Consider the following 22,419-nt stretch of genomic DNA (forward strand, 5'->3'; position numbering starts at 1 on the left):
GGACAGAAGTGTTACTTAGAATTCCAAGTAATTGACACACCCTGCACATGATAATGCATGTTTATTCATGTCAAATCCTGTCTTCAGATGCAATTATATAACTCCATGCCTGCTTTAGGCCTTGTTGACTTGTCAAAAACTACTGCGTGCTGCATTCCCCACAGAGCATTAAGCTCACTTAAAGTCCCCCTCCACTCAAAAAAGAATGTGCACAATGATGCATATGCACGTTTTGACACAGAAAGGTTATTTTCACTTTCATCAGCTGAAAGTGAAAAGTTTCACTGTGCTCACTGAAAATATGGGTTTAAGCAGTGGGCCTATGAGCATGATTTGTGACATCACAACTAGTCTGGAGCCAATCCTGGCCAAATATTCAAATTAAACAAGTGTGATGTGGAAACTTAAAGGCTCCAGTGCAAAACACTGAGGACTGTGGACTTTACGGTGAAGTAGGAGACATACTGTGTAAAGCAGGAAAACTTTAGAAGTGAAAAATATTTGCATATTCATAGATTCTTGACTTTTTACAAAGAGAGCAGGGGTGGATTTAGGAGTTGAGAAGATCCGGGGCTAAGCCCACAGCACCCAGAGCCAGGGACATTTTTTTTTTTTTTTTTTTTTACATGTGCAGAATTAAGTTTTACTGCATTGTATGACTACTGCAAACATTAGGAGTAGTGATCCATTTCTGTCCTTATGAACTATTTTCCAAAAAGAATATACATAAAAATAAATAAATAACAATAATATTGCTAACTCTGTAACACTGCCTCAACTTAAATGTCTTCATAAGTTTCACTCTTAACAACAATTATTATGAACTCACTCAGAATCAGTCAGCAGCTGGTTGAAGTCACTGTTAATAAAAAAGTGACTTTAACCAGATTTTAAAAATTTAAAAATAGATTCAGGGCTTTTGAGAAAACATTCAGGGCTGCAGCCCCGAAAGCCACCCCTTAGTGCCTTCCCTGATAGGGAAAGGGAGGAGCAGTTGTGATTTTAATTAGGGAATAATAAATTTTTTTGGTGGAAATAAAACATATTGGACGCAATTTATCAATCAAAGTGGAGTATTTTTACAACTTAAAACATGTCTGGAGGGGATCTTTAAGGTTTCACAAATGGTGAAGATGATTTCGAGCAATATGAATAGGTCTTGATATAATTTGAAATGGAATATTTGCTATTATCAATAAAATCTAGAGCTTAACAAAATTGTAATGGAGATTTTTTCACTATTTGTCACCAAATTATTAACCCCCGAAAACGAGTAGCAAGTTATAATTAGATGACAGTAGGTAGCCTATTTGAAAAATTTGAATGAATAATGTCCACAGCGAAGGCAACAGTGATGTTATACAATAAGATCTGTACATTTTAATGCAGCCTTTACAGACATTCAATGATAACGGTGAACATTAAGTGCCAGGGCGATTAGTTTCTCTTCCTTATCATTGATTCCCTAGGCCGGTGGGGGTATTCCAGGGTGCGTTCCATTGAAAAACAATATTTATCTGGAAATTAATATCAGATGAGCTTCCTTAAAACAACAGAGCAGTGAATAACAGGTGCGGCTTTACCGGAGAAAACACAACAGGTGTGATAAATATAAAAGTTGACACGTCAAGTAGAAAGTGAAAGTAGAAGAGAGGCTCACCACAGACTGCTTCACTGCTAACAGGAGACTAACCCAAAGTGTATGTGTGTGTGCGTGTGTGCGTGTGTATGTGTGTAGGTGTGTGTGTGTGCGGTGTTTGCAAACGTTAGCACCATGCTAGCCGCCGGATAGCTACAATACTAGAAGCTGTGTTAAATACGCTCATTTTACAAGCAGAAAGAACCAAACCGGCTCAAGGTTCACATGACCAACACACGCCTGACAGCCCGACAACATGTCACATATCACAACAGTATTCATACATTACTTCATTTAAAAAATTAAACCGAGTTACTCACTCAGAAACAATCAGCTGACACAACGGTGACTCAGTAGACTGCACGACTTCCGCATTCCTGCGTGATGACAACAGCGCCGGCCAATGGTCGAGGAGGACATTGGACGTACTGGACTGTGGAAGCTACAGGATCCGTACCGGCCAATCAGGACTCAGAACGATCAAGACAGTGAATCCGTACACACCCACATCAAAGCCAATCAGGTGGCATCAAACTCCGAGTGCGCACCAATAGAAAATCACAGCGCGGCACAAACTGAATACACACATACAGCCCGGTGCGTGAGAGCAGACACACACACACACACACACACACACACACACACACACACACACACATCCGGCAGGCTTGAAGTTATTCTGACTATGAGAGAAATGAGCTTTACTCATCAGAGCTGAAATGAAGGGCTGTGCATACGTGCTAAACCACATGTCAATCAATCTATTCATTTATCAGTTTATTATATAGTTATTTTATAAAGTGAATTAAATATTGATACTGATAATATTGCCATTAACTCTAGCCGTGAAATCAAAATTGTCGAGTAAAAAGTATAATATATTCCTCTGAAATGTCAAGTTACAGCACTTGAGTAAATGTACTTGGTTATATTCTGCTGCTGTACATGTACATCTGATAGATACAGTCTCCAGCATTGTAGCTGGGCCCAGACACTATTTTTGTTTTTCAGCCTTGCCTGTATCAGCCTGGACCTGACCTCATATGCTCTCTGATAGCCGTCAACAGCAACACAACGCTGCACTTCACCCCTGTGTGTGTGTGTGTTTGCTACACTCCTGTGACATTTTTCCCTGCACAGCCAGACAAAACATGACCACCCTTATGAGAATGTTTTCATAACCTCAAACATCTTCCAAGAAATATATTATTATCAGGTTATTATGATCTGATTCTTGGCTTGATGTTCCTGTGCACACTGAAAACAGCAGTGAAAAAGTGTTAAATTCTTAATTTAACTCATGTTTACAGCCTGTTTTTAATCATGTTTTTACTATTTAGAAGGAAATAAGTGGCTCTTAACAAAATATGTAATCTCTTGACATGACAATGATATGAAAAATTCAAAATAGGTTCATATGCAAATAGAAAGTTCTGTTTCTAGCACTTTCTCTTCTTTAACATATATGGTTAATTATTGATATCAATGGCAGTATATATCAGGCACTATTGCCCCCTCTGGTGGAGGAAACCAGAAACCAGAGAGGGATCTCATATGGACTGGTGAGGGAAGACATTATGACCTTAACTTGTGTATATGTGTATATTTGCATGTGTGTATGGATGCATAAAGATTATAATCTGTATGGATGTTTCTCATGTAGTTATGTTGTGTATGTGTACTTTATGTATTCACGTGAGCCTCTGTAGACACTGTGGCAGCAAATTTCCTTGAAAGACAGTAAAGAATCTATGTATTCTTTCATCTCTTTCACCTTTAATATACTACCACTAACCCAGTGACACTTTTAGACACTCACAGTTCTTCACATCAAGCTCTGAGCCTCTGTTATATCACAAAATAAAAAGTTCCTCACCTGAGCTCATTGAATCTTCAACTAAAGGATTTACTCAGTATCTCAGTCAAAACATCTAGAGGGAATTCAGAATCTGCACTTCATTATTTTCCCTATTATGGAAAGCTGAGGTTAATGTGTCTCGTTTCTATGACAACCGGGCCTCTGAGGACTGACCGCTGATTAGACACTGGACTCAGGAGGGATGACGGCTATTGAACTTCTTTTTTTTTTCCTAAAGTGCAACAGGAAGCGAGGAGGCGGACAGGTGGGTGTAGATCCTAAAGGACCAATCACAGCTGGTCATCAGGTCAGTACTTATCTCCACACCGTCGGGCCACACATTGATTTTGATCATCTTCTTACTGAACTGTGGCCCATCTACAAATCACAGCATGGTAAGAAACTTTATCTGAGTCAGTTATGATGAGCAGGTATTCATTTCACAGCTTAGTAATTGAGGAGATAATGGTTGCTTTAAATGATAAGAACCATTTAAGTCACATTAGATATATGAGACGTACAGTCTTATGATAGCAGGTTAGTCTGAAGATCCTATGAGCACTTGATGATTGATATCTTTTCTTCCTTTTTAGACGAGCTACACAGATAAAGGAGAGAAGGTAAGATTAAAATAACCTCCAGAATGGCTTTTTTTTTGTTGGGACAGGAGTCTATGATGCGTGATATAGTTTGATGTGTGTACTGAGCAGGACTGTTAGTTCTGCAGAAAAAGGCCTGAATCTTACATGAGTGGCCGAATGACATAGCAATAAATCATTCATTGATATTTTAAGTCTTTAGATAAAGTCAATCATTTAATAGTTGTTTCTTACCTATAGGATCCATACTGTGTTCAATTTTTTTACTCTCTCATGTTCTTTTTAGCATGAAAGGGGAAGGTTTATCAAGTTCCATCATCTCACTTTCTGGGTCGGCAATGCCAAGCAGGTCAGTATCCAAATGCTGACATATGTTTAAAAGTCTTTTCATCTGTTTTACTCAGGCACCAGTCAACACACACACCTAATGCTTTTGCACATTATTCATATTTAGATGTAGAACAAGTGTTTTACATCACAAAGGAATCACATATTGATAAAAATAGATTGTAAAATGTTTGAACATTCAGTGTCTTCATCAATCTTCTCTGAACTTACTACTGGTTAAAGATAAGGTCAGACAGTGTTAATCACATATTCAGTATTTACAGAAATATATACTAGTTTATGTTTAGTAATTACATAACTGTAAATTTGTTCCCCATTTACAGTTATATAACCATGAATTGTATAATCTGGAGTCTGTTCAGTCTCTGCTCTTTAGGTCCAAAGCAGTTAGACACAGATTTATGAATAACAAAGACAGTCTTGTGAAACAAAGCTGAAACTGCAACTAATTGATTAATCGCCATTTTTCAAATAAAAAAACCCAACTCATTTCTGCTTTTAAAATGTGAGGAGAGAAAACTTGATATCTCTGAGCTTTGGCCTGACAGAAAAAACAACAAAATATTTGAAGATATATAATATTTGTATTTTGTAAATATTTGTATTCTCTCTGGATGTGACTGTGGATGTACTGTACTGACTGTGGATTTCATCAGAAACTCTCTTCACAGTAAAGACAATCTGGTTTCTTCTGCAGGCGGCCGCGTACTACTGTGATAAGATGGGCTTCGAGTCTTGTGCCTATAAGGGTTTGGAGACCGGCAGCAGAGAGGTGGTGTCTCATGTCATCAAGCAGGATAAGGTATGCAGTTTCACGTCCTGTGCTGACTGAATTTACAGTATATACATCCTGTCCTCAAACACAAAACACCTCCTCTCCTCTCTCCTCACAGATAATATTTGCGTTTGAGTCTCCGCTTAATCCTGGAAATGAAGGCAGGTTTCATCATTAGAAAACACAGAGATATATGAAATAATGAAAAATGAAATAGTGTGAGAATGATATACGGTTGCTTAGCATTTCAACATGGTTTTATCTTCCCTTCAGAAATGGGAGAACACTTGATGAAGCATGGAGATGGAGTCAGAGACATTGCATTCCAGGTGGAGGACTGTGACTTCTTAATCAAGGTAACAATGGAAAAGAGTGTGATGTTGATCTGCTGAATCTGATTTAGTTGCAGTTTACATTCAGTTTGTAACACACATCAGGAAGCAGACGCTGAATTGACACTTAATTGCAGAAAATATGAATTAATTAGGTCAAAGACATTCTCCTCATACATGAAATATGAGTTGTATAATTATTTGACCTTGTGGCCACTGTGTTTAACCAATTTCTCAACAGGTCAGGGTGATTTTGGTTTACCATTTCACATAGCTGTATATTTATATAAATATATACTATACAGTGTTGGAAGAAATAGATTTGAATTCCACTAACCTCAGATTCACCCTCTTCTACTAATATTGTTTCAAACTTAAAGTGCTTCTCTAAATTTAAGAAGTGAACCTAACCTGACTTGTACTTGCACATAACAGTGGTTACATGAATGTGTGTGTGTGTGTGTGTGTGTGTGTGTGTGTGTGTGTGTGTGTGTGTGTGTGTGTGTGTGTGTGTGTGTGTGCCTCTATGGTACACACAGTGAGTGTTGAAATAGAGGTAAACATGTCACAGCCTTGAGTTTTGGTCGCCCATTTGAACTCTTTACTTAAGTAAAGGGCAGACTGGAGGTTTGGATAAACTCTGGGTTGACCCTCTGCTGGCAGCAAAGATACAGCATCACCACAGACTTCACACATACATCTACAGTGTAGCATCATTTATCTGAAATGCATTCTTTAGCCACTGGAGGGCTTCAAGGAGCCACCATCAGACTGAAACACTGTTATGTGAATGTATTTCCCAACTGATCCCAACACCTCTCACACACTGACAGACAGCTAAAGAGAGGGGAGCTGTAATCGTCAAGGAGCCCTGGGTGGAGCAGGACAGCCATGGGAGTGTCAAGTATGCTGTGGTTCAGACGGTACGTAAAGAGTGACGCACGTTTGAAAGCCTCATGTAAATACACACATAAAACTGGAAATGAATAATAGTTTGGTCAATGTTTTGTCCTCAGTATGGAGATACAACACACACACTCATTGAGTACCTTGGACCCTACCAAGGCCTTTTCCTGCCTGGCTACAAAGCGCCTCTGTATAAGGATCCTGTGTTAGCCAAACTGTGAGTGTCATGAATATTTCAGTGTATTAACATTTTATGGTACAAAATTGAACCAAAATGCATTTTTTTCCTTTTATTTCATAACACAGCTAGTCCTTCAAACCCGCTCTTTTAGTTATACTGAATTTATAGTGTGGCTTTCTTTATTGGTCTAATTTGTTCTTACATGTTAGGAAGTTGTTTTATTGGGTTGCTTGATAAATGTTATTTGGATATAAAAGTTAATTGGATTTTTTCATGATTACCACTGTTTTTTTAAAATGGAAATGTTTATTATAATTTGTATTGTTCCTTTACAATAGAAGTAAGAAAAAAATGGACACCAAACCAGTCTCTGAAAAAGTTGTTTGTCTTACAGCTTTGATTTTTTGATTTTTTAAGTGAACTTTTTCCAGATTTTAACCAAAATTTTGGCTGACCTCTAACGGAAAAGTACTCATGCAGTGTTTTTTCTTCTTTTCTCTGTAGTCCACCAGCAGGTTTGAACTTCATCGATCATATTGTGGGAAACCAGCCAGATGACCAAATGGTGCCAATTTCAGACTGGTAAGACTCCTGTTTAAGCACGTACACACATGGCACAGTAGACACACGGGGCAAAAGGACGAGTAAACACAAAAGGTCACTCCACCGCTGTTGCAGGCTGAAATGTGATTTGATACTGCTGATATTCAAAAGCTGGCTCCAATCCAACATTACTGGTCTACAAAAGTTATATAAAAGTAGACAAAAAAAAAAAAAGTTTCAATAAAAGTCACCAAGGGTAAAAGAGGCACATTTAAACAAATCCAAATAAGGTATGGCTTGTTCTTTTCACTTATCATCAGTTCTCATGTTTGTAATCTCCAAATTCCAGGTATCAGAATTGTTTGATGTTCCATCGGTTCTGGTCAATAGACGACAAGCAGATCCACACGCAGTACAGTTCGCTGAGGTCCATAGTGGTGACAAACTATGAAGAGACCATTAAGATGCCCATCAATGAGCCTGCAATGGGGAAAAAGAAATCACAAATCCAGGTATGATTTTTGTAATTTATCACCATGAGACCCACACATTCATTTTCTTTGCCACTTTCTGTTTAATGCATTGTTTTGCTCCCTAAACTGGCCCTCATGTGAGTTATCAGCAAAAAGATGAATGTATCTATTTCAGTTATTTTCAGTTGTAGAATGAAAGAGTAATAGAATAAAAGAGCTCTTTGTTTACAGCCCTGCTTCATTGCATTTAATGTCTTTTGCCTCTCTCTACAGGAATATGTGGACTATAACGGGGGGCCAGGTGTTCAACACATTGCACTCAACACGACAAACATTATTCAAAGCGTGAGTCTCCTGTGTTTTTAATCATCATTCAAATTCCAGCATATTCCTCAGACTTATCTTTGCACATTCTCCCAAAAACCTACAAGTAAAGACACGCTTTTTTCTGCTTTTGTCTTAAAACAGATAGTGAACCTGCGCGCCCGAGGAATGGACTTCCTCGCAGCACCTGACACGTACTATGAAAGCCTGCGGGAGAAACTCAAAACCGCCAAGATCAAGGTGAAGGAGGACCTCAACCGTTTACAGGTGAGAAGATGTGTTATTTCAGGAAGCAGGGAATTATTTACAGCCTTTTTTTGTACAAAAACTACAATACAAATAATCTCTGTTTCCTTTTAAAGGAACTGAAAATCTTAGTTGACTTTGATGACAAGGGCTACCTCCTCCAAATCTTCACCAAACCCGTGCAGGACAGACCAACCCTGTTCTTGGAGGTCATCCAGAGGAACAACCACTTTGTAAGTGATCAGTTAGGCAATCTACCGTTATAACTGGTAAACCGAGGGTAATCTGTTAGTCTAAACCCCTCAGTGATGGGATTTACAGGATTTTGGTCCCATTTCTTACCTGTACCACCTTTAAGAAACCGAGACAGAGCAGCCTGAACACCTGTTTACAACTCCCACCCAGAGTGAGCAGTATAACAGTAGTCCACTTGTAAAAGCTCAGTAAATCTATCATAGATACAGATTAAAAGGTTCAGTGTTCACAGCGAGGGGGGATCTTTGGATTGGGTTGCACCCTGTGGCACTTCATTTAGAACACCTAGCACCCTCTCTGCTTGTCAGAACAGGCACGTCTTGTCACACTCCAGGGTTTCAGCAAGTCCACAGATGTGGATACAATGCATGAAAGTGAGAGACTGAACCTGAACCACAGCAAAGACTCTCTCGGAGCAACCGCTTACACTTGATCTTTTGATTATCTATGAAAATATTTACATGATTAATTCAGGAGCAGCTCCCCGTCAGAGCCGAGTTGATGTTTGAACCCTCCCAAGAATATTTATCTGCCGTTTCTGATCCGACATCAAAGTGTTTAACACCCTGAACGGTGTGCGAGAGAAGATCCCCAGAGCCATAACAAATGACACAGAAGAAGGCAGATCTGTGGGCAATTAGCCATCTGTGTGTGTCTGTTCTCTCTCCAGGGTTTCGGGGCAGGAAACTTCAAGTCTCTCTTTGAGGCCATTGAGAAGGACCAAGACGCCAGGGGCAACCTCACCGTGCTGACACCCAAAGGGCAGGCCAAGACCTTCTACTGATCCTCCGACTGCTTAGACTGAACCACACTTAGACTGTTATATATGACTGTACATTTCAGAGGCAATCAACACCACATCTACAATAAATCAAACACACTTATAGAGTGTTGAATATCTTCATGTGACAAGCAGTAAGTGTTATCAGATACGCTTTGAGCTGTCAGTAGATTGGATGATATATGACTTAAATAAAGAAACTGATGTACACATTGGCTGGGGTGTGTGTTTTGGTAAATGGGGATGCAAATAATGAAGGAGTTGACATATTTGGGAATATATTTGCTTTCTTGGTGAGATTAATCTCATATCTGTACTGTAAATATGAAGCTCGCACCAGCAACCCTAAAGCTCACTAATCTGATCTAATCTTTTCCCTTGCATACATTTAGAATTGATGCTTTTGGCTTTGGCACGTATTCATTTAGTGATTCATGTGACTGAAATAGCCCCATCATCAATTTAATACAGCACATACATATTTGCACTAATAGACCTCTAAGCACAGATAAAGGTCAATCAAATGTACATCTTCATGGAAATTGCAGCATGGTCTATGAAATGAAAGCTGTGTTTTGATGAAGGTATCAACATGGCATCAACAGCAGCTGATTTGATAAGATTTGTATTTGGTTTCTTTGCTTAACTGCTGCCAACATGTCAAACACACCTTGCTGTCTTAGAGACAGTCAGACCGCTGCCTGAGGATTTAAAGGAAACAACAAATCACATTTTGTTTGACATAAAACAGCGCTAGATTTATGTGTTAATTTGTTTTAAATATGTGAGTAGCATGCCACATTCTGGTTTAAACGTTTCCTCCAGACTTCAGAGAGACTGATTCAATTGTGATGGCACAAACTTGGAAGAAGATGATTAAGGATCTGATCAGTCAAACTAGCTCAGATGTGGGCAGAGAGGCATTTGTATCATGCTTCAGTCAAATGGTTTTTTTTTCCTGCACAAAGAATTAGTGTACAGAGAAGCACACACAAGTTAAACAGGTGAGAGGTAGCTTTGATAGAAGGACGGACATATCAAAAGAGGTGAAGTGCTCTGATCTGCATTTTGAATCAGAAAGAGAAACAAGGGGAGGATTAATTAAGCGTAGCATAAAGACAAGAGGATGTGGCTTTTTCCTGAGTATAAAAAAGAGTCAATCTAACAGCATTTCTTAACTGATTAATTAGTTACCATTATATTGCATTAAATCTCATTCTTTATGTTGTTTGGTATCTTGTTGGACATTAAAGTGGGTTACTTGCAGGAAATGTATGGTTAAAAAATTACCTAAAAGTCTACGAGACATAAAAATATTATTTTCTAAATGTTATGTATGGCAATGATTAAATCAATAATTGACTGTGCATGTATTTTCTATTGCCATGGCCTTTCTAAGCAACAACAGGTCTGCTTACAGGTTGTGCACATTAAGATGATTAATTACATTTTTTGATTACAATAAAAAGAACCCACTTTTAACCAGGGGTCATTTTTAACCATAAAAGTAATTAAACATTGCTAATAAGGTTCTGTACTTGCCAGGAAGTCATGTATATAAATACACGAATGTCCAGGCACCAGACTATCTACATCATGAAAATAGGCATGGGCAAAGTTAAGTCTAAAGTCATAATGTGGTTCTTGTGGGTCTAAATCCTTGTCCCATGTGTGGGTGCTACAGTGTGGATCTGTTTAACAGATAATATTGGATGTTAGATGATTGAAATCTGTTACAACTTCTGAAATCAGGTGTAAAAATGTCTTATGTAAGGAAATTGAAAGAGAGATGGGCAAATATACATTTTCTGTGTGTATGAAGAATAAACCCAAACCAAACCTGTTCTTCTCAAATCTACTAGTTTAACAATCAGCAAAAAGTCTGTTGTGCACCAGAGTAGTCTTGTTGAGAGGTGCATTGGTGGAGTGAACACATATTAAAAAGTAATATTGATATAATAATATTTGAGCTGTTAAAATGTACTTTTTGTGTTGAAGATGTATATTTCCATTTGTCAGCGTATACATGAAGGTCAATGACCAAAACGTTTTATTTATGAAAAAGTATTTTATTGAGTGAAGATAGTGTGCAGGTTTCTCCATTTTCCTTTCATATTTAATAGTCTGAAAGGAGCTAATTTGGGTGAAATACTCCTTTAATACAATGGCATGCATAGTCAACTCATTTGATACTGAATTATCTTACAGGAAAAAAAGTAGTCAGCACAAAGCGGTTTTATTTCAAAATAATTTATTTGCATATAATTGGAATGAAGACAGGTTGATAGTGATGGCACTGGTCAGTTTCCATATAGAAACATTTAGTCTATACAGAAACCACTCTTTCAAACCTGGACAAAATGGATAAATATATTAGTAAATAAATATATTAGTGACATGTCACTATATTGAAATGTTCTATTATATATAAAATACAACACTATTTCATTTCTGTTTTTTGTTGTTCTCTTTTGTACACAAAGTATCCAAAATATACTGACATATCCCTTAACGAGTTCTGGAGGGATTTTTTTTACTCTATTAGAAAAGGCAGTTTCAGCTCATTATTCTTGCAAAACATAACAATAATAAACACATAAACGACACAAAGAGAAAGATCTTGAACAGGATGAAATCACATCAGATATTCTGCAGCATCACTGACACTGATGCTATTTTTCGATAGTTTTGGGCTTGTTTTAAATTAATACTATGAGTTTTATTCTTTTTTTATATATAGATATATATATATATCTATATATATAGAGAGAGATAACATCTGCTTAAGCCAAAGTGCTGCTTGTAATTCAGTCATTTCCATTTCAGTCTAGGAGACTGTTTGGGCACGAACAATAACAGACAAGGAAACCCTGATACTTTAGCAGGAGGACTGCGTCGACACATTCAAAGTGAGGTATTAGTACGAGGGAATGCAGGTGAAACTTTCTGCATGGTTGTCCAAAAATATTGACTCCGAAATGATTTCCACTTCAATTCTAACATGTTCTCGCTTGTCATTCAAAGTACATTTAATTAGTCTGAGGTTCAAGGAAAGGGATGGTGCAGGATAGAAGGCACAACACATACTATAAATTCATATTCACTGTGTTCAAGATTTTGCCTCTTTGGTTAGACAGGTAAGAGCTAAGTGTGTTGGGAGATTCCTGATTTAGGATGGTGAGGGACTTGAATGAATAAGGCACATATGAGGCTTTAGTAAGTGCTACTGGTTACATTGCAGTACCTGTGAGCTCTTTGTCTGCTGTTTGTGCTAAGCTATATCTGCAGTCAGACTGCCAAGAAAAATCCTTTCACATTTTCACTGAGCCTTTCAGGGAAAGTCCACGCTAAAACAGAATTTTCTGATCTCAGATTATCTAGTACATGTGAGCATGAAGAAGTCTGTGGTTAAGCTGAAAATAAGAGAGCCATCTTTGATGGCATGATGAGGTCAATTTTTTTTCTTGGGATACAAACACATTTAATGTTTGTTAGAGTGGCTAAATGGGAGCAGAGGGAAAAGTAGGTAACAAAGATTTAAATTTGGAGAGATGATTACATGTTGTCAAAACTAAATATCAGAATGTTTGAAACAACCTCTGTGAAGTATCTGATTTCTGATTTAAGGTGGAGCTTCCTTCAAGTGCTGTAAGCTCAAAAGGGATTGGCAATGCACATTTACCATGAAAAAGGAATTTTCACCGACTTGGGTATCATTACTATAACTATATGATGAATTCTTCCCATTTTTCCAGTGTTTGATTGTTCCTGAGATATTTCTCAGGCTCTACCCATTCGAGTTTGAAATCATGGGAAAAGCACACCAAGCTTTCACGAAACTGGTGCTAAGGCAGCAGACAGAGCTGGTGCTTGGGACTGTAAGGTCTACCTAGCATGGCTTTACTCCAGTTATAGAATTAAATAGGCACTATGTCTTTTCTATGGCTGAAATGAAGAACTTTTTTTTAGAGCTTTAGTTGCTGGAACACAAAGGTTATGTCCTTATTCTGAGGACATAATACAATATTGGGCTGAGTGAAGGAGCAGAGAAGATGGTTCACCCATTCACTGTGATCAGGGAGTTTAACAGCACTGAGGTCAAACACGTGAAGTAACCATTGGCAAGAGAAATGACAAGAACAAGACGTTAGCTTGTAATGACGGCAACATAATTCAGTCAAACTGGTTCATTTTGAAAAGAGAAGAAAAAAATTACAGACTACAAAAAAAAATTGAAAACAGAAATGATCTAAAACACAAACATGTTGAAAACAGCTGCCATTATTGAAATCTTGAAAATAAGGCCCATGCAAGGCTCAGCCACCTCAGTGAATGCTTGTCATTTGATGGGCTGAGAATCAACCTTTCTCTCCGTTTGGACAGGTCAGACTGCCAACAGGATAACTTATAGTTGAGTTTATGGGAGCTACATGGTTGTGATAAAAAAAAGAAACTAAACAAAAAAAAATCACTACAGCAGTACCTTTAAAGACCCCCCCCCCCCCCCCCCCTGTGTGTGAGGCATGTTAAGAAATCTGAGCTGAGGTAGGCTGGAGAGAAAAGCTTCTTTCAGCTGAGACTGACCTCAGCGAAGGAAGACGAAGATCACGTGAGTGAAAGTAAGTACCTCTAAGATAAATCAAGTTATTCTGTCATAGAGTGAGCGACGCAGAGATGGAGTCTCACTTCATGAGGGCTCAACACTCTAAGCAAGGATCATTCGTTGGTTGTCACTAAGGAGCACGGGAATTTTCTATATCATGTCGGTAATGAATATTTTTCCTATAAGTGACAAGGAGAAAAAGACACTTTTTCCCCTTTGTGGTGTATGTGTCGTTTCCGCAGCAACTCCCTGACTCCAAACATTCAAATCACTCAATATATTAAGGAGGGCGCATTCCAGAATTATCCTAACATTTTAGCATAATTTAATAGAAATAAAATTATTAGAATATAGTAGGGGTCATTGTCACTTTAAATGATATCCAAATGAACTGAAAGAGCATTTCAGCATGCGTGAGCTTTGAATCCTGGGGGGGGGGGGGGAAGCCAGGGGAGACGTCCGAACGAAGGCATTGCTGGTGGAATTATGTGGAAGGTATGAGAGTGATAACCAGTGAGAGGCTTGTCCATTCTGGCTCCTGTGTAGCAGCGTGATAATTGGGGATGCAACAAGTTCTCACACGCCAGACTCCTCTTCTGATCCTGTGGACACAGAAACAGCTCGAGTCACCTTAAGACTTCAGAGAAAACAAAGAACATCAAAACAATCTGCAAATATTACGCATGTTTATAAGGAATTATCCAGATTTATTTCAACTCTGGGCTTATTTTTCTTCTTTTGAATGTTAATGTCAAAGTTATTATCATCAGCCCTCTCGCTCCATGCTTTGTTAAATTTGGTGTTTCCTTGAAATAATCTAGTAATCTTGAGCAGGATAAGTTTTGAGTTTATTTAAAACCTCTTTAATCGTCTGACTGTTTGTATCTCAGACTTTTGTAGTGATGTCACCATATTTCCAGATCTTAGTGGTTACTTTAGTGAGTCAATGTGCTCTTAACAAATAGAAATGATGTCCAACACAATGAAAATAAAACCCAAAGTTGTAATAAACTGGAATTAACCTCAAGCTATTAAAGATAAAGAAATGAGACACCCACCCTGATTGTGGTGTAATGTTTGGCAGTATAAACAAATGTCTGTGTTACGGTCAGCAGCAGGGTTGTGGTGGAACCTGCAGGGTGGCCTGTCCATAGAGGTCCCAGGCCCCAGCAGCTGAGGCTCCGAGCGAGCCTGCTGCACCCGCTTTTGCCACACAACATGTGCCCCGGCACAGCAAGGCCACTCCTCCATACCTCCAGAGTCCAGAATGAGAGGTACGGGGAGCAAGGCGGGTCGCAGCTCGGGAGGCGAGCAGCAGAAGCCTGGGCCCTGGCCGTAGTGGATGTGGACGCTACGGTCGTCCTGTAGATCCAGGCTCTGGTGGAAGCGGACAGAGGGGCCATCCAGCACACAGCCACCCACTCGCCCACGAGGATTGGGAGGGTGTCCGTGTCCCTGATGGCAGCAGTGGGGCTGGAGCTGTAAGGGGATCGGGGACACCAGGACAGAGGGTCCAGTAGGGCTGCCGGGGTCATGGTCCTGACCCTCTGTCCCGGGGCCCGGCCGATCTGTGGGGTCCGGCTTTGGGCACTGGCAGGGGCTGTGCTTGGGAGGGCATACAGGTGAGTCTTTATCCAGGACGAGGGCAGCGGGTGCAGCTGCAGCAGCGGCAGCAGCGGCCCCTTGCTCCTCATCTGAGCCTCTGCTTGGGCCCTGGCTGTGCTCCCCCTCCTCATAGTGGTGGTGTCTGTGGCGGTGGTAATGGATGTGGCTGAACACAGTCTGTGGCTGTTCTTCGGTGCAGCCCGCTTTGTTCACCACAGAATCCAAAGACCTCGGCCGGGCCTGGGCCCCTGCCTCCAGGCTGTTCCTGCGGGGGGCACGCCCAGGACCTGGCCCATAATATACAAACGGATCATAGTCACTACTCAGAGAGCTACGGAAGGTGGACCAGCTGCCATAAACTCCCTGCAGGGAAACATCAGTACAGTTGAGAACCGAGTCACTGGAGGAGCCATGGCACGGCCCTGAGCTGGAGTCACTAGCCGGCCCATCAGCTAAGTATCCACTGCGTTCTGTGTGGTAGCTGCCGCCGGAGCAGCTGCCATCTTCCTGCCGGCTGTGGGGTGGCGCTCCCCGGTTCTGTGGCGCGATGGAGGTGGTGTGGTGCAGTCTGGAGCTGGACACGCTGCGTTGAGCCGGACAGGACGAGCGATAGTTGTGGCAGGATCGACGGGGGGTGTAGTGGTGAGTGGAAGTCCTGCAGTTACCTCCGATCCTGTGGGGCCTCCCGGGACCCTCTGCAGGAAGGTGGTACCCACAGGAGGAGCCGAGCGGCCTGCTGGCGAGGAAACGTAATGTTTGGGTGTCCATGGGAGAAGAACCACTGTAGTGGCCGAGGGAGGGATAGTGCCCAGAGGGTCCGCGAGGGTAGTGAGGCCTCATAGAGAAGGGGATGTCGTGTTGGGGGAAGGGGTGGTTGCGTGGGCTACTGTAAGGCTGAGAGTGCAGAAAGCCCTGCATTTGCTCCGAACTCTGCTGGTGCCTGCTCCTCTGGGGCTGCCGCTCTGTACCTGTGGATCACAGCAGCAGTCAGAATACATACAGGATTGTCAATTTAATTTTTAACCTTAAATTGCAATTATCAAAGACACCGATGCTTCCAGGCGGTTACAAGAGAAGTTACAATTTGAAAATGTCTCCTAAATTGGTGAAAACATAATCTTGAAATGTTGACAAAGTCGATTGGAAAACAAAAATCACCTCCTGCAGTTTGAACTCTTACAATCAAACGGGCACCGTCTTTACTGAAACTTAACTGGAAATATGCTTGTCCTCACCCATGATGTTGTGCATGCAGAGGGGACAGGTGCGGTGCTGCAGAAGCCAGGGGTCGACGCAGTCTTTATGGAACTCATGAGCGCAGGAGATGATCCTCAGATGCTGGGACGAAAAAAAGCAAAGAGAGGTATATTTGAGGATTAATAACCAGTTAGGATATTTTAAGATAAAGATATGTTCCTCACTTTCTCTCTCTTCTTACCTGTCCGTCCTGGAACTCCTCCAGGCAGATAGCACAGACTGGACTGGAGTTGGAGCTGCTGGCTGACCCCCAGGCTGCACGGTGGCGCTGTGAGGCCGAGCAGCCCTGCGAGTTGTAGGTTTTGGTCTCCAATCGATTAATGGCCCGCATGGTCTGCTGATGGACAGAGTCCTGCATGCACAAGGAGGATCGTTAGAAATACCTTTCTCCACCTGAACCAAACTGATCCTTGTTTCTGTGAGCTTTACAAGTCTACCAATGTCGTTGCTTTCACTCACCCAGGTTCTGTTGGATTTGCACTTGTAGCGGAAAGCAAAGATTAGGACGATGGTCAGAATAGCCAGGACGATGGTGAGCAGGATGCCCACATCATAGTGTGGCTGAAAAGAGAGCAGATATTATTTTATAGACTACTATAACATATGTTAAACTTAAATGTTACAAGAAACAGGAAGACATCCATATGAAATCTAAAGCACAGCACGACGGGCGCACACCAAATGACTTGTTGTTTAGGATCTTGTACATCTGTGAAATGTCCTTTAAGAGGACATGGGTGAGTCATGGCTGAACAAAGTTAAGTTTTCATGCCTATGGGCACATGAAGAAACCCTATTCCATGCCTATCTCCCGCCCTCTCTTCTCTACACTGGATGGTTCATTTGTATCCAGTCCACATTAATACATTCTGATGTATTTCACACTAAAACAACATTTAACGCTGGGCCTGAACTGGCCTTCCCGGCTAATATGACGTGAAATTTCCAGAGCAGTCACACTACTTCCTTTCTGTTCTGCTACTTCCTCTTGTTGACATGTTGGTGTGCGAGCTGCAGTGTTTACCCATCTGTGCTGCTCCAGCAGGATCTTGATTTGAACTTTGGCCTCCTCGTTCTTGTTGACCAAACTCATCAACTCCTCAGCATCCTTGGCTTTCACCAGCACAACTGGACGGGGAAGAGAGTCTGTTTCTGGCAGCTGTGTGTAGAAATACACAGTAACGTGAGTGAGACAAAATAAGCATCTTGTATGTGCTTATTCATGTTATGTGTTTTTATAAACTGATAGAGATGCAGCTGTGTCCGCTCACTCACATCAGCAGCAGCATTAGCATCATCACTGACGTCGAAGATAACAGCCTGAGCTCCTTTTTCCAATGCCATGCGAGCCTGCAGGAGAAAACACAGGAGAGACTACAGTTAGAAACAAAACATGCACACTGCAATGTGTAAAACCCACAGACTGTAAAGACATTTTCTCTCAGTCCAGAGGTGAGGGACAGCTAAACGTTGCTTGCGTGACCTAAACTTGTCCCCCAGTGCAATCTGTTGTACTCAAGCAACAGAAAATAGGCCTGCAGTACACTGGGCAGTTCAATGTCTTAAACTATCACTAGGTGGCAGTCATGCCCTGAGCGTCCATCCTCACAACACAGACCAAAGTGCAGCTCCTCCTGCCACATTTCCACCTGACTTTGGAAGCCCCACACAGTGTGTGAAAGTGTGTAAGCGGGAATCTCAAGGCCGCAGCTTAAATGTGCTGCCCGCTCTAATCCTTTATCTCATGCTGGAGAGTGCAGACAAAAGAAACAGTGGAGGATTATTTGATAGAAGGGAAAGAAGTGGGGTTATGCTGAATGAAAGCAAACAGGTGGGGCATCCCGGTAGAGCTAACATGCAAATACCTGACATTTTGTATTCAAACGAGGCTCTGACAATGTGCTACCAGTCTACCCTCTACATGTTACCCGTATTATTTCATGTCATTTTACAGTGTGATATTATAAAGCTAAAACAATATGGAGAAAAAAAAGGGGAAAAAAAAGGTGATATCCTAAATAAACATGGTGGCACGTCAGTGGCAGTGGTACTACCTGCAGAGCACAGTGATACAAGCAATAAGGGCAGTAACTTACATTAGGCAACAGCTGGCTTATTATCTTATGTACCTTTATTAACTTACATGTACACACCATTTACAACATTTTATTATAGCACCTAAGAGTGTCATTAAATCTACAATATCTACCCATTTGTGTTTACATTTCAACATATCAAGAGTGAGTTTGGAAGAAATATGAGGACATTTGGGGATAAACAGGTACTAATTCAATGTGTGTATGTGTATAAGTTATGATAAAATAGGTTATTGGTAGCTACTTGAGCCTTAAATGGTCTTTCTTGTCAATGCACTAAACTTGAGACCTGATACTTTATTATAGGTGATGTCATATTTATTCATATATATACATTTTAATCTAATTCAAATTTAATCGTCTGTGGATAGAATGTGGAAGCGCTTTTTTTCCAGCTGTGAATCTGCGTTTTTTTCACGGCAAACATTTTGACATGTCGAAGCAGGAAAAGCACAGGTGTAATTAACAACATTTATTCATGACCTTGGTATAGAGCATGATGATTCATTGGTATGAACACTCAAATAAGAACAGGGCCATTGTTAATGTTATCAGTTGATCAGTTTCACCTGCGCTTTTGCTGCATATACGACCCCAAACACCTCCAGCAATGAGGTGTGTGGGGGGGGGGGGGGGGGGGGGGGGGTCAAAGCTTACTGCTATGCTTAAATGAGCATATGAACATATTTTGCTTATAGTACAGTAGAGCTTTTATTGTGAAAAGCCAGCCTGTGAAACTACACAAGTGAAGAAACAAAACTAAGATCTCCAAGTGGAAATGACACCCTTCCTACCACTGGTGCTGACCCACTTCTCCATGACAGGAGCAGGGTTGATTTTTTTCATTGTCTTGTGTGTGTGTGTGTGTGTGTGTGTGTGTGTGTGTGTGTGTGAGGCCTTTTCCATGCGTGGGCGTTTCTGCGTTGGCTCTGAACATTGTTTGTGCTATCGGAGCGCTCCACAAAAGCTCCCAGAAATGCTTTTTTGCAGGGGCATCACCAGAAGACGGCGAGAAAAAAACAAATGGCAACCTTTTCATCAATATCTCATCGCATGCTCTAAAGCGCCTGGCATCTGCTAACGCTTAATGAGGAGGAGACACAAGTTTAAACACCTAATCACCCGGGTCAAACACAACCCTAAACAGTGATTCCTAGCCTCCTGCTCTCAGCCCAGGGCAGGAAGGAGCACGTGCATACACACACATGTACATTTGAGAAAGAAAAAAAAAAAGGTAAGGTAAAAACATCCATCAGTCGTTGCATAAATCAAGTGAATGAGAATCCTCCTTTGTGCAGTGGCGGCAGATCAATTTTTAACACTTCAAAAAGAGAAAGTCGATGCATGACAAGGAAGAAACAGACGTTTCCTTTGTATATACAAAATGTCAGAATCTCACCCCTCCTGCACTTATTTCCTCAAGGCACGCTGCAGAAAATAAGTTAAAGGCGTTATGTACGCTGAATGCCCACAGCTTTATGTGCACATGGAAGCGCACGGTTGTGATTTAGCAGCATTGTCCCACAGAACCATTGGCTGTATTCAAAGGCCACGGTATTGACGGTCAGAAAGAGGTCAAATAAAAAATTAACATATCCTCTTTGATCTGGCTTCCAGCTCTGGTGCAACAGCTTTTCCCCCTGTTTCATCAGAACAGTAATTGTAGTACGTGCATGGGCCTAAATGGGGTGCGGTCACATAGGAGAAAAAAAAAACAACAAAAAACTGGATTTTGACATGTGGGAATTTGCTTTACCTGGGGTTCAAAAGTTCCCTACACGGCATGGAGCCCATACATGCTCTAATCGTGGTAATAAATGCAGGGAAGCCCGCTTTTTTGAGGTCCAACACACACAGACAGACACGAGCAGTTGAGGAGTTTCAAATAGCCTCCCACAGCTCCGACTAACACGAGCCAGTTCAAGAATATATCATAATATATTCCTCAAATGACCGCTGTGGTCTTATTATATCTCAGTATTAGTAGTGGTTGTACCAGAGTGTGGTCACCAACCAGGACGCCTCCACCGAGCCACATACCCGGAAGCAGCCTGAGAGATCTCATTACATGATTAATAGGAGATATATTTAACCTTTCATAGTGCAATGAAAAGCACAAGTCTGACGCTAACAAGACAGTTAAAAGCATTGCCAGCGCGAGTGTTTCGACATCTCCAGGTTTGTTATGGTCGGAACTGAAATAGACATGGCTGTGGTTAACTGAACACCCGTCCTCATGAGGTGCAACTTGACACGTAATTAAACACTATCTGGCATGAGTAAAAACAATCGCAGCATCGGAAATGACTGTGGTTTACTGAGTTATACAGCAGAGGACGTCATCGCCGAAAGACTAACAAACAACACAGACACCACAACAGTCTGCTTCTACTTTTAACACTGATGGGGTTTTTTTCGACGGAGGGCGCGGCCACGGGGGAAGTTTTTTTTTTTTTTTTTTTTGTATTTATTTTTTGCTGTGTTTTGTGAAACGGAGTGTGGAGATGGTTTGGGATGAGGCTGCACTGTGAGGAGCAATGAGGTAGCAGGTAGTGTGGAAGCTTTCGCAAACATAAACACACCTGAGGGCACGGAGCCAGGGAGCGACGCCGTGAGGTCACACAGGTACACAAGCATGTACGCAAGCAGGGAAACACACACACACACACACACACACACACACACACACACACACACACACACACACACACACAAAACACATGACCAACAGACTTAGCAGGGTTTCCTGACATGGGTTCAGATTTAGTGATTGAGCTTTAGAAGTGCCAGTAGGGGGGATTTTGTTATTTTTGAAAGAACAAGGTTAGCTGTTTTCCTCAGTTTTCAGTCTTGATGCTAAGCTAAGCTAACCTAACCAGTTGCTGGCAGGCTTTTCATATTTATCATACAGATGTGCAGACTGCCTTAAAATTTCCTTAAAAAACTTTTGTTTAGCTGCAGATTTGGCGTGATATTGATTGTCTGCAGAAGCAAAACACTGTGTGTGAGATCAACTCAAAATCAACTGCAGGGTTTATACACACACAACATTGGTTGGTTGTTGGTTTTGGGGTTTTCACTGTATTTAGATCAATGATGGTTTTTTTGTGTCCACGTGGTTTAGTCTCATTTAAATGGGTTAGAATTTCAAAATAAATGCATGAATAACTTGTACACATTCTTTTTTTTATGGACCCAGCATAAAAATCAATTATGAGAGAAGATATTACAGGATTATGGCAAAAATGTCTAAGTGGTGTAACCATAAAAACTGTGGAATCATGTCAATCAACAACTTTTTTAATATAGTAATTATTTTTATAAGTACACTTAAATACATTGTAGGTGGATAAAATATTTATCATTATTTTGTGGTTACACCATTTGACATTTTCAGGAGCATTCAGTCTTACTTTTGGTTCAACAAATGGTGTAAATATCATTTCAAATGATATAAAACCAACAAAAATTCTAAATGTACATTTTAACAAACCTGATGTTGCTTTTAAAACTATTTTTTAAGATATTTTGGAATTGCTCGTCTTGCCAACCCTTATTTGTCATTGACCCATTTACTGACCGTAAGAATATCACCTAT

The 22,419-nt window shown here is 40.8% G+C and overlaps 3 protein-coding genes across 4 annotated transcripts in view; 1 reads left to right on the top strand and 2 right to left on the bottom strand.

Moving 5' to 3' along the window:
- The window catches only part of mtmr4 (myotubularin related protein 4), a 43,251-nt gene extending 41,273 nt beyond the window's left edge, over window positions 1-1,978 (bottom strand). Inside the window, exon 1 of the mRNA XM_053332345.1 lies at window positions 1,960-1,978. The gene's annotated coding sequence lies outside the window, so the exon portion shown is untranslated. The remainder of the gene's footprint in view (window positions 1-1,959) is intronic.
- Window positions 1,979-3,815: 1,837 nt separating this feature from the next.
- Window positions 3,816-9,470, top strand: hpda (4-hydroxyphenylpyruvate dioxygenase a). Its single transcript, XM_053332346.1, has 14 exons — window positions 3,816-3,892; window positions 4,091-4,117; window positions 4,383-4,445; window positions 5,142-5,246; window positions 5,338-5,380; window positions 5,493-5,575; window positions 6,385-6,474; window positions 6,568-6,674; window positions 7,143-7,220; window positions 7,531-7,693; window positions 7,928-7,999; window positions 8,123-8,245; window positions 8,341-8,457; window positions 9,150-9,470. The coding sequence occupies exons 1-14, from the start codon at window positions 3,890-3,892 to the stop codon at window positions 9,261-9,263; spliced, it is 1,188 nt and encodes a 395-aa protein (XP_053188321.1). The 5' UTR covers window positions 3,816-3,889; the 3' UTR covers window positions 9,264-9,470.
- Window positions 9,471-11,536: 2,066 nt separating this feature from the next.
- LOC128371827 (E3 ubiquitin-protein ligase RNF43) overlaps window positions 11,537-22,419 on the bottom strand; it is an 89,680-nt gene continuing 78,797 nt past the window's right edge. The window contains exons 3-9 of one of the 2 annotated variants that reach the window (XM_053332207.1): window positions 18,001-18,075; window positions 17,750-17,884; window positions 17,185-17,286; window positions 16,907-17,077; window positions 16,704-16,806; window positions 14,922-16,436; window positions 11,537-14,465 (exon numbers count right to left, since the gene is read on the bottom strand). In XM_053332207.1, coding sequence (XP_053188182.1) covers window positions 14,440-14,465; window positions 14,922-16,436; window positions 16,704-16,806; window positions 16,907-17,077; window positions 17,185-17,286; window positions 17,750-17,884; window positions 18,001-18,075 — 2,127 coding nt within the window. In that variant the 3' untranslated portion in view covers window positions 11,537-14,439. Of the gene's footprint in view, window positions 14,466-14,921; window positions 16,437-16,682; window positions 16,807-16,906; window positions 17,078-17,184; window positions 17,287-17,749; window positions 17,885-18,000; window positions 18,076-22,419 lie in introns of both variants that reach the window. The other variant, XM_053332206.1, reaches the window with a different exon arrangement.

This window comes from Scomber japonicus, chromosome 13 (assembly GCF_027409825.1).
Source record: "Scomber japonicus isolate fScoJap1 chromosome 13, fScoJap1.pri, whole genome shotgun sequence".
Taxonomy (NCBI): domain Eukaryota; kingdom Metazoa; phylum Chordata; class Actinopteri; order Scombriformes; family Scombridae; genus Scomber; species Scomber japonicus.

Coding starts and splice junctions, on each gene's coding strand:
- hpda (XM_053332346.1), top strand. Junction 8,000..8,122: donor CGACAAACATTATTCAAAGC/GTGAGTCTCCTG, acceptor GTCTTAAAACAG/ATAGTGAACCTGCGCGCCCG. Junction 8,458..9,149: donor TCCAGAGGAACAACCACTTT/GTAAGTGATCAG, acceptor TTCTCTCTCCAG/GGTTTCGGGGCAGGAAACTT.